Genomic DNA, 12,602 nt, shown 5'->3' with positions numbered 1-12,602 from the left:
TTTCGTGGTATCCAATTGTTAGTAATTACTATCTTGTCTCATCGCTACAACTCCCGTTCGGGCTCAGGAGAGACGAAGGTCGAAAACCATGCGTCCTCTGAAACACAACACATCCAAGCCGCACTGCTTCTTAACACAGCGTGCATCCAACCCGGAAGCCAGCTGCACCAATGTGTCTGAGGAAACACTGTGCACCTGGCTACCTTGGCTAGCGCACACTGCGCCCGGCCCGCCACAGGAGTCGCTGGTGAGCGATGATACAAGGATGTCCCTACCGGCCAAACCCTCCCTAACCCGGACGACGCTAGGCCAATTGTGCGTCGCCCCACGGACCTCCCGGTCGCGGCCGGCTGCGACAGAGTCTGGACACGAACCCAGAGTCTCAGGTGGCACTGGAGGCTTCCGGCCATGGATCATCACTGGAGGCTTCGTGCCATGGATCATCACTGGAGGCTTCGTGCCATGGATCATCACTGGAGGCTTCAGGCTGGGATCATCACTGGAGGCTTCATGCCATGGATCATCAGTGGAGGCTTCGGGCCATGGATCATCACTGGAGGCTTCGTACGTGGAGCTGGAACAGGTCTCACCGGACTGAGGAAACGTACTAGAAGCCTGGTGCATGGAGCTGCCACAGGGCTTACCAGGCTGGGGAGACACCGGAATGTGGAATGTGCGCCTGGTATGTGGAACCGGAAAAGGTCTCACCGGACTGGGGAGATGCACTGGAAGCTTGGTGCGTGAAACAGGCACCGGATACACTGGGCCTTGGAGGCACACTGGAGGTCACGAGCGTAGAGCTGGCACAACCCGTCCTGGCTGGGTGCTTAGTTTCGCCCGGCAAATGCAGGGTGCTGGCACAGGACACACTGGGCTGTGAAGGCGCACCGGAGACACAGTGCGCAGAGCCGGCGCAGGATATCCTGGGCCGAAGAGAAGCACCAGAGACCAGGAGCGCTGAGCCGGCACAATCCGTCCTGGCTGAATGCCCACTCTAGCACGGCAAATGCGAGGAGCTGACACAGAGCGCACCGGGCTTTGAATTTGCACTGGAGTCACAGTGCGCTTCACCGCATAACATGGTGCCTGACCAGTCACACTCTCCCCACGGTAAGCACGGGGAGTTGGCTCAGGTCTAAACCCCAACTCCGCCAATCTCCCCGTGTGCCACCACCCCAAAAATGTTGGGAGCTGCCTCTCGGGTTTCCGTCGTTGCCGTGACTCCAGGTCTCGTCGCCGTTCCTCCCTCGCTGCTTCCACCTGTTCCAATGGGGAGACGATCCCTTCCAGCCAGGATCTCCTCCCACGTCCAGGATCCTTTGCCGTCCAGGATGTCCTACCATGTCCACTCCTCCTGGCCACGCTGCTTGGTCCGTTTTTGGTGGGATCTTCTGTTACCTCCGTTGTTAGTGGTAGAATGACTCGTATCATTGCCAAGGAAAATATGTTGGCTGTGATTTGATCTTTCATGAGTAATTATGTGTTTCTCAACCAATTGGCCATTGGACACCAATGTTATTCAGTCCTGTATATATGTCTATGTGTGTGTGTGTGTATGCTTGCGTGCTGGGTTTGTTTATGAGCAAAGGCATAGTAATTACATAGCTACGAACAAAGGGAACTAGAGAGGATGGTGATCACTAATGCTCCAAGCAATGTTGTAAGGACTGCCCCCTGATAACTATACAGTATCTCTTTTGATACACTCACAAAAGGGTTCCAAAACAATTCTTAGAATGTCCCATTAGGATAAACCTTTTTGGTTTCAGGTAAAACCCTATGTGGAAAGGGTTGTACACTGAATCCAAAACTGTTCTACTTGGAACTAAAATGGTTCTACCGGGAACCAAAAAGGATTCTTCAAAAGGGTTCTCCTAACGGGACAGCCAAAGAACCCTTTTTGGTTTAAGAAAGCTCCTTTGTTCTATCTAAGAGCGTAGTCCTTCCAGTACCTACTTTGACTTAATTGCCTACAAGTAAGGCAGAATTTCTTCACAGCATACAGTGGGGCAAAAAAGTATTTAGTCAGCCACCAATTGTGCAAGTTCTCCCACTTAAAAAGATGAGAGAGGCCTGTAATTTTCATCATAGGTACACTTCAACTATGACAGACAAAATGAGAAAGGAAATCCAGAAAATCACATTGTAGGATTTTTTATGAATTTATTTGCAAATTATGGTGGTAAATAAGTATTTGGTCAATAACAAAAGTTTATCTCAATGCTTTGTTTCTGTAAGTCTTCACAAGGTTTTCACACACTGTTGTTGGTATTTTGGCCCATTCCTCCATGCAGATCTCCTCTAGAGCAGTGATGTTTTGGGGCTGTTGCTGGGCAACATGGACTTTCAACTCCCTCCAAAGATTTTCTATGGGGTTGAGATCTGGAGACTGGCTAGGCCACTCCAGGACCTTGAAATGCTTCTTACGAAGCCACTCCTTCATTGCCCGGGCGGTGTGTTTGGGATCATTGTCATGCTAAAAGACCCAGCCATGTTTCATCTTCAATGCCCTTGCTGATGGAAGGAGGTTTTCACTCAAAATCTCACGATACATGGCCCCATTCATTCTTTCCTTTACACGGATCAGTCGTCCTGGTCCCTTTGCAGAAAAACAGCCCCAAAGCATGATGTTTCCACCCCCATGCTTCACAGTAGGTATGGTGTTCTTTGGATGCAACTCAGCATTCTTTGTCCTCCAAACACGACGAGTTGAGTTTTTACCAAAAAGTTATATTTTGGTTTCATCTGACCATATGACATTCTCCCAATCTTCTTCTGGATCATCCAAATGCTCTCTAGCAAACTTCAGACGGGCCTGGACATGTAATGGCTTAAGCAGGGGGACACGTCTGGCACTGCAGGATTTGAGTCCCTGGCGGTGTAGTGTTTTACTGATGGTAGGCTTTGTTACTTTGGTCCCAGCTCTCTGCAGGTCATTCACTAGTTCCCCCCATGTGGTTCTGTGATTTTTGCTCACCATTCTTGTGATCATTTTGACCCCACGGGGTGAGATCTTGCGTGGAGCCCCAGATCGAGGGAGATTATCAGTGGGCCTTCCATTTCCTAATAATTGCTCCCACAGTTGATTTCTTCAAACCAAGCTGCTTACCTATTGCAGATTCAGTCTTCCCAGCCTGGTGCAGGTCTACAATTTTGTTTCTTTGACAGCTCTTTGGTCTTGGCCATAGTGGAGTTTGGAGTGTGACTGTTTGAGGTTGTGGACAGGTGTCTTTTATACTGATAACATGTTGAAACAGGTGCCATTAATACAGGCAATGAGTGGAGGACAGAGGAGCCTCTTAAAGAAGAAGTTACAAGTCTGTGAGTGCCAGACATTTTGCTTGTTTGTAGGTGACCAAATACTTATTTTCCACCATAATTTGCAAATAAATTCATAAAAAATCCTACAATGTGATTTTCTGGATTTTTTTTCTAATTTTGTCTGTCATAGTTGAAGTGTACCTATGATGAAAATTACATAGGTGGCTGATTAAATACTTTTTTCCCCCACTGTATGCTTCCTTTAATTTTCCCCACAACATGAAGAAGTGTGTTACAGTACCCCACAAGTACAAAACACAGTCAGATCAACCAAGGCTGTTTCTTTAAGGGTTTTATTTTGGTTTGTTTGTGAACCATGTCATCATCCCTGTGGAAACCCCATTACACTCAGTGTTCGAACCGCAGTGCTCTGTGAAACGATTCTGCAGGGCGATTGTTGATTAACGTGCTCCGGAGCAGTAGCTGTAGCCAATAGGCTGTTTGAGTGTACCAGAGCCAGTGTTGCTCACAGGATGCTTCTGGGTATGGATTGTATTTTCACTTGGCTCAAAACTGTGTACACATTGTCCATTGAATAGAAGAAAACTCTCTCGCTCTCCTCCTGAGAGATTAGTGGAAATTCAAAGCTTGAAACATGCATCTCTGATTTGATTTATTTATAATTTTCTTCCAAGGCCTCCAGTCGTCTTTGACGTTTTCTACAAAGTATGTCAGCCAAACAGGGAGGAAGAAAAGAGACATGGACAGTGAAATAATAACCGCGCTAACACACTGTGACTGAACAGTACAGCGAAAATGAAAACCCCATTAAGCGACTCCAGAACCATTAAAAACCAAGTGATTGTGATGAAAATGTCCCATATATCGTAATATGGATAATAACAGGTGAGAGATGGCCTTGCCGACATTGTTTTTCCTTAAAGTTTTACTCTTCCAGTCTTTTTACACTCTAAGGTAAACAAGTGAACACAAAGCAAACACGATTGTCCCAGGAGGACTGTCTGCATACAAAGTGGCGATATGTGTCATCATTGATTTCACTGGAGGTTTTCTGTTCCTATCCACTCAACCATTTGTACTCTCGCTGCATCGCTGCTGTGTTTAAAGACCAGTGTCTTTAAAGTACGCTGATGTGCTAGGCTCACATCAACGGAGGCAAAGACAAGAATTACAAAAGGGATATTTACATTTTTTTAAGAGAAGCAACTATGGTGTTTGATGAAAGTTGCACATAATAACAGTAGAAGTTTTGAAATAGCACCTGAAAATGAGCAGTGACGGTTTAAAAACAAGTTAGATTAACTGAAGGAAGCGGTATTCTACAGGGATACACTTTTTAATAGGACCTACTGTGGAACAAGTTTTATGTAATACACTAACTTCTGAATAGATTTAAAGTGAAACACTTGAAGTCCATAGGGTCCCTTCTACTTCTACAGCAGGGATTGAAGAAAGTGTTAAAAAAGCCAAGCATAAAGCTAACAACTGATGTTTTGAGAGAGAGACTACATGCTGCATTTAGTTGACCTGTGACGTTTAGTTGCATGCTTTGTGGTCCGTGGTATTTACCTGAACACACTGCCACGGATGGCTTCCTCAAGATTAAATGTTGAATCTCTACAGCGGTTGACAATTTACCTCAAAATTGCTCCTGACAGCAGGGGATGGTGAATAAACATATGGCCTGCCTATTGGAGTGTCAGGAGGAGCACGCTGAGGCATGCCCATGCAACCAAACCATCATTATGCCCCAGACATGCCATTCATCAACAGCCTGATGCAATCCATGAATTAAATACAGTTGGTTTCTGGCTGAGACTCTATTGGATATATAAAACATACACTAAGCCTGCAGCGATAACCAGGCAGTCATTTGATACACCTATTGACTTGGAAACAAAAATGGATACTGCCAGACGCAGCGAAGTGCTTGAGAAATAACCCTCCTTCAAACGTACCACACTGTAATCCCTGGGCAGCTCTGGACTTCACATCCTACAGAATTGTGTTGACTCAACGCGACGCTCCTTATTCCTGCCAGAGTGCATTTATATAGCAGACATACAGCCATGCTCAAAGATTTAAGACTCCTGGTCTCCTGTTTTACAAACAATGTGCACTTTGTTCACTTGTTCATTTTTTTGGCACCATGTTTCTGCACATGAAAACCCACCCTTGAAACTGTGTTAAAATAATACAGATGAACATAATGGATTGATCATGATAGTGAAATATATAATTGGATATGTTATTATAAGTCACCAATCCTTCTGAATGTCTCCTATCCACTGACTGTTCTCTGGTCTCTAATAACAGCTCCACTCAGACGTGGACAAAGGGGATGGCAAGGTGAAATACGTGCTCTCAGGAGAGGGCTCCACCTCCATCTTCACCATCGACGAGAACACAGGAGACATCCACGCCACCAAGCGTCTGGACCGGGAGGAGCAGGCCTATTACACGCTTCAGGCCCAGGCCGTGGACCGGATCACCAACATCCCTGTGGAGCCCAGGTCAGAGTTCCTGGTCAAGGTCCAGGACATCAATGACAATGAGCCCAAGTTCATGGACGGGCACTACATGGCCGGGGTACCGGAGATGTCAGCATTGGGTGAGCCTCTTTCTCTGCAACTCCCTCTGTTTGTTTGTCCTCTGTCCTTGTTTCTGTTGTATGTTGTCGGTCTCCCTCTCTCTCTCTTAATCTCACTCTATATCGCTTGCATCTACCCACCACAATCTTAAATATCCTTAATGTATCTCTCTCCCACTCTCATCTCTCTCACTTCGGATATTAATGAACACAGCCTATGCTTCATTATAAACATGAAACTGAATCTGTGGCATTCACTTGTCTGTCAGGCGGTGCATGGTATTCATAGACACAATTGTATTAGCATTTGTATTACTAATTGTATTAGTCGTGAGGTAGATAAATGCTGAAGAGGGTCCTTATCCACACACAGAGGTTGTTTCTACAGTGTTAACTGTTGTGGTTTCAAAACACTGTGGTTTTAAAAGCTCCAATATCTAATCTGACCCTCTACAAAGTAATTACTGCAACCGGTCAGTTCATTTAGGTGGTTCCATTGTATTGCAGTTTGAATGGTGAAAGCGATTAAATACCTGCTTAGACAAACAAAGACACAAAACCCCAATGTAGAGCAATGAATCTAGCGAGTTCAGAGATGGCAGATTATGCAAATCCAATGGGACATGTAATGGAGCACCTCTCGAGGTGTTTTGCCACGGAAACAAATGCGTACCACAAGGCGCTTGGGGACACCGTGAGCAAATCCTGTGTGAATGGAAATATTGATTAAGCCTCCATTTCAAATTCATGTGACAATCTGCCAGGGAGAGGAATAACAGGCGCCAAATGCCAAGTGCCAGATAATGTCTTCCAATCGTCAGGGTTAAGTGATATGACAGCCGCAAGCACATACAGGCGCAGTATTCTCATCATGCAGTTCCAGAGACAGGAGAACATTGCATCTAAGTGTCTTATCTTCCTCAGGCTGATAGGCATAGATGCAAACAAGTGGCGACATTGAGGTACAGTACAATTTGGTGTAAATAAAGTTGAAAAAGAGCCTATGCTAGGCTTCTACTGGCAGTGGTAAGAGTATTTTCCAGGCCAATGCAGTGTTTTGCTCATAACATTCATATCATAGGCTGTGAGATCTCCTTAGGATTAGACAGCCCTGAGTCAATGGGGGTACAGTACAGGGCTCTGACTTAAGGAAGTAGAGGGCTTACACTACAAGGGCTTGGTGTCTCATGTCCAACGAGAGGAGAGGAGAGGAGAGGAGAGGAGAGGAGAGGAGAGGAGAGGAGAGGAGAGGAGAGGAGAGGAGAGGAGAGGAGAGGAGAGGAGAGGAGAGGAGAGGAGAGGAGAGGAGAGGAGAGGAGAGGAGAGGAGAGGAGAGGAGAGGTTTAGCGCATCATCTGATGAGCTCCCAGTTCCACACACACAGTGAACACAAGCACACCAAGTCACACTCTGGTTTATTTACATCGCAGGGTTTCGCCCAATGTCTTCATCTGAAGTTGTTAGGAGAGCATATGAATAATGCATCCCGTTCTTTGTAAATAGCTGCTCAGGGCAATTTACAGTGCAGTAAAATAATGGAGTCGGCCAAGCACCTCATCCTCCATAACTCCTTTATAGATGGTTTTAAATCATTAATGGGCAGAGACCGGCTACCCGTGATGAATGGGTTCAATTTAGGGGAAATCATTCATTTAATTAAAGTAATTAGGCTGCGGTTGCTAGTCCTTACACACGGTAGACCTTATGGCCCAGGGATCTGGGAAGACCTTGTCTTAATCAGGCCTCTGGGATGTCAAATAAAAGATAAGGGGCTTGAGGACAGTTGGCCATGTGACAAGGCACAGGTCCCAGGTCTACATGGCAGACAGAGGTGCCCAAGGAGCAGATGAGAGCTCATTACAAGGCATAGGGAATGTAATGTCAGATCAAGGCTTGCCTAATGTAGCAGGCATAAAAAAAACACCTGAAACTAGACCCCCCCCCCCCCTACACGTAGGATCTTGATGCACTGTTCAAAGTAAATGTGGAGGAGTTAAGATGGAGTGTTGTCTTAACGTCCAAAAGCAGAAGTTGCGTCACAGGCTCTCCTTCCATTTCCCCTGAAAACCGGAACATCCGGTTGTTGGGTACATGGGTGAGGCTAGAACAAGGCTACCGCCTAATCAAAATGTCATTAGGCTACAGATTAAATAAATTATAATGAACTTCACAGGATGGTGAAAGTGCAAGGTTTTGAGCTTGATGCTCCATTCCAAAAAAAACGGTTCTTATTCTGGTGACATAACGTCACATGCATCATCACGATCGATGCTTGGCTGCCATTTGACAAATTAAAATAAAATACATTAAAATAATCCATAATAAACTCATCATTATTCAACTCTTACCCTACGAGGTCCTGCAAGATGCTTTTAGAGGCAAACACGCTCACACAGTTCTGGGTTGCTCATCTACAGAAGGGAGTGGTCTCCTGCCTGACTGAGAAAACAGTAGATGTTCTGATCCAATTTGGCACCACATACCTATGCGAGTCAGGGTTCTCAACTCTGGCCTACATAAAAAACAAGTACAGAAACAGACTCAATGCTGAGCATTACCTCTGTGTTGCACTGTCTCAACCTGAGTCCAGAATATGCTTGTTGAAAATGTCAAACTGTGTGATTTGATCAATCAGTGTATTCCAGTTCAGAATAAACAATACAGTTATTGTATTTTAACAGCAACAGATCCAACTTAGACTTTCAACAATACTTTCTACAGTAAGATGTGCAGTAGGCCTGATCATTTTCAATCTGTATTGTTCCAACCTAGACAGATATGTGTTTTAATGAGGAAAAATAAACATGAATAGATATTTATATGGGTATTTAATTTCATTGTTATTTGTTTTTGTCGATATTGCATTTGTTCTAGGCATAAGGGTAATGAAATGTACTAATATTTTTGCATAATTGCATATTTTCATAAGCTTGGGTCACAGGAAAACAGAATTTCTCATTTGGGTCCCAGGCTGAAAAAGTTTTAAGAACCCATGCTCAGAGATTTGCCAACTACCTATGGCCTCAAAGCACAGCAGGGCAATTATGGGTTTGTGTTTGTTTGAATTGTGTCATTCATATTCACATGACAATTACAAATTAATTCGAACTCGTCTCCAAGCAATAATCCCTGTTTATCTCAAATGGTGGGGAGCAGGTGTGAACGTGCATGAATATGATCAACTTAATCATTTGTGCCAATGTTGAATTACTCATCAAGGCATTGCAAAGTTGGTCGGCTTAAACGGCAGGTTTGAATATTGCGTTTTTAATGTAATCCGCAGTGATACCCACACTCAAATCCATTTTGTATGGCCACTGTCGTACTTTGCAGTTTATGTTACATTTGTCAGGATGTAGCACTGACATACAATACAACAAAAGTGCTGTTGAACTTTTTCATTTTCACACTCGAGAAAATTGCCCTGTATGGATAAGGCCAAATGTAAATGTTTCTAACAGAGCATATGCATCACCATGGTAGCAATTGAAAGACAACACTTTGGAGATTACGGGCAAATTATCAGACCAAAAAGTGAGGACACAACAGTTCACCTGACAAGACACTGTACTTTTCACAGCATTTGTCAACAATGAAATCTGAAAATACTCTGGATACATTCGGTAACATAATAAGAATATTAAAATATTGAAATGTTGAAGTAGGTGCATTGTAAGAAAAAATTATTTCAAGGGATTGAGTGAGAGGTCTAACTGGTGTCTCCAAACGGACACACACCTTCCCAAACTGTCCACTGTTCCTAAATAATTTCAAAGCACTTTTATGACTCAAGGAAAGAGCCTTCCACTATGAGGTGCTTTTTTGAGCTCTCCTAGCTTTGCCATTGAGGAACTGAAGCATGAACACTTTTAGTTTTATGTTTGGAACATAGCCCTGTGTCCCAACCATCACACAATTACTGTTGTTTACTCAATCCAAAAATGCTCCATTATAAATCTGTCTGGGTCAGGTGGGCATTATTTGAAAGCGTATTCTATTGCCAACATGGTTAGTAAAGTTATAAAATAGGATCTTAGTGTTTGTCTGAAGTGCCTTTTGAAAGCCTAACATATAGTCCTTTTTGTGCGCATAGAGTCCATTCAAGTGTGTGTTCCACAGCAAATTTTCTTCACAAAAAGACAAACATAGGCTCCTCAAAGATAGTACAGTATGAAGATAGGCAGAAGCTGCTTCTCCAATAGAAATCCACGATCACACTTGTAGGTGATGTCATGGTGACATTGGCTAGCTAAGCTGTGTAGAAACATGTCATTGAGTCTAACGGTCTTCTCGTGCCAAACTGCACATGTGCAGGCCATCAAATCAAAGACACACATTGGATATAAAGTTGTTTTTGAGTAAAATAAAACATGTCACTTTGTTACTTTGATGAGGTTGGAGTAATAACATGTTCAACTACCTAAGGCATTGCCTCGAATCTAGGTTGTGACTTTAGATTTTGAGAAAATGAACAACTAAGGAAACATGTGTCACTTCTCTCATTGACTTCTCAAACCCTTCCCTGGCCTGTTTTGTCTGTTTCACAAGTATTCCCGGAATTCTGATGATGTTGCCCCTATTTATAATAAATAGCGGTATTTATTATAATCCTCAACGTCTCATCTTTCAGAACACATTGACTCCTCTCAATTTACAGTATTTCCCTCACTCAGACAACCAATGTGCAAAAGTTGCCCAATTAGCAGCTGTCAGTCAAAACCCATACAGCGCTGTGAAGTGGAGAACCGGAGCTGTGACATGTATAGCATGTTACCTACCAGACACTGCATTCCAATGTAGGCCCTTATCAATGCCAAAATCTGCCATTTTCAACCTGTATAGGGGATGACAGGGGCTGTGATACGCTTTGGTGGTTAAAGTTAGCTTTAATCCTCAGTATATGTTACGTTATGTATTTATTGTTATCTGTGATCGTTTTGTTTGTCTTGTGTAGTTTCTTAATCATTTTACCTAAACTGTATGTATATATGTATATGCAGGACCCAGCTGTAAAAGAGACCTTGGTCTGTCTGTGTTCATTGTTGAAATAAAGGTATAATAAAGTAGAGGCCTCAGAAGTCAATACTTATCTTCTAAGTCTACAAGTTGCAAGCCAAAGCAATGCAAAACAAAAAGCTTACAGTTTGAACATTGGAATCATGTTTACTTGGAGATGAGTATTCATGGTAGCAGTTGGATCCAGTCTTGTGTCTGTAAAGTTTTGATGAAAACCTGTCTGCCAACCAAATTACACATGCAATATTTATTTTCATAGAATTGATTAGTAACCCCTGTTTTGTCTATCTTCACTGGAAATTAATGAAAATATGAGAATTTGATCAATCACACAAATGAAGAAAGACAAATAGTGACAGAAGACAGCTGCACAGAGTGGAACAGTGTAATACATTCTGATGTGAAGTTGTTTATCCGTTTTGGACAGCCACTCTTGAAGGCTAGCTATTCTTATTTGTGACCTTGACAGCTGTAAATATCGATGTAAATACAGAGTTTCGCAACGAATTTCCTCTATCTTGGGTATCACTGAAGATACACCACAGAAGACACAAATAGAAATCTGAGAGACCCCTTTTACACATTAGAACCATTATTCAGGGATAACCTAAATCAGTTTTTGTCACGCCCTGACCTTAGAGCTTTTTGTGTCTCTATTTTGGTTTGGTCAGGGTGTGATTTGGGTGGGCATTCTATGTTCCTTTTTCTATGTTTTTGTATTTCTTTGTTATGGCTGGCCGGGTATGGTTCTCAATCAGGGACAGCTGTATATCATTTTCTCTGATTGGGAACCATACTTAGGTAGCGTTTTCCAACAGGGTTTTTGTGGGTAGTTACTTTCTGTTTAGTGTTTTCACCTTACAGGACTGTTTCAGGTATTCTCCTGTTTATTTTTGTTATAGTGTTCAGTAAATAAACAAGCATAAACACCTACCACGCTACGCTGCGCTTTGGTCCGATGATTCCTCTTCTTCCGACGACGAATATCGTTACAGAACCACCCACCACAAACGGACCAAGCAGCTTGGTAACGAGGAGCAGAGGGTTCAGGACACTTGGACTTGGGAGGAGATATTGGATGGAAAGGGACCCTGGAGACAGGCTGGGGAATATCGCCGCTCTAAAGAAGAACTAGAGGCAGCTAGAGCGGAGAGGCGGCGATATGAGGCAAGGCAGTGCAGCAGGTACGAGGGGCAGCTCCAAAAATATTTTGGGGAGAGGGACACGGGGAGATTGGCGATAGACCTGAGGCAATAGACCTGAGCCAACTCCCAGTGCTAACCGGAAGCGCACGGTATCTCCAGTGCACGCTCATAGCCCGGAGTACTGGGCGGCAGGCCTAGTGGTTAGAGCGTTGGACTCGTAAGCGGAAGGTTGCAAGTTCAAACCCCCGAGCTGACAAGGTACAAATCTGTCGTTCTGCCCCTGAACAGGCAGTTAACCCACTGTTCCTAGGCCGTCATTGAAAATAAGAATTTGTTCTTAACTGACTTGCCTAGTTAAATAAAGGTAACTTTATTTAACTAGTTGTGGGAAAGTGGGCATTGAGCCTAATGGAGAGGTGCGAGTGTTAAGCACCAGATCTCCAGTGCTCCCCCACAGCCCGGTTCGACCTGTGCCTGTGTAGTGTGGTTCATTTTGTGTTGTGTACTTTTAATTAGGTCTGCTAGTTTAATTATTTTTTATTTGCCCTGCACACGAAGAGACAACACAT

At 43.7% G+C, this 12,602-nt stretch overlaps 1 protein-coding gene across 4 annotated transcripts in view; it reads left to right on the top strand.

Moving 5' to 3' along the window:
- The window catches only part of LOC109909336 (cadherin-7-like), a 154,916-nt gene that overhangs the window by 42,962 nt on the left and 99,352 nt on the right, over positions 1-12,602 (top strand). For all 4 annotated transcript variants that reach the window (XM_031795251.1, XM_031795252.1, XM_020508404.2 and 1 more), the window contains exon 2: positions 5,599-5,893. In XM_031795251.1, coding sequence (XP_031651111.1) covers positions 5,599-5,893 — 295 coding nt within the window. The remainder of the gene's footprint in view (positions 1-5,598; positions 5,894-12,602) is intronic.

This window comes from Oncorhynchus kisutch, linkage group LG18 (genome assembly GCF_002021735.2).
Source record: "Oncorhynchus kisutch isolate 150728-3 linkage group LG18, Okis_V2, whole genome shotgun sequence".
NCBI lineage: Eukaryota > Metazoa > Chordata > Actinopteri > Salmoniformes > Salmonidae > Oncorhynchus > Oncorhynchus kisutch.
The sequence above is the reverse complement of the archived record's forward strand: the minus strand, read 5'-3'. Positions and strand labels throughout refer to the sequence as shown.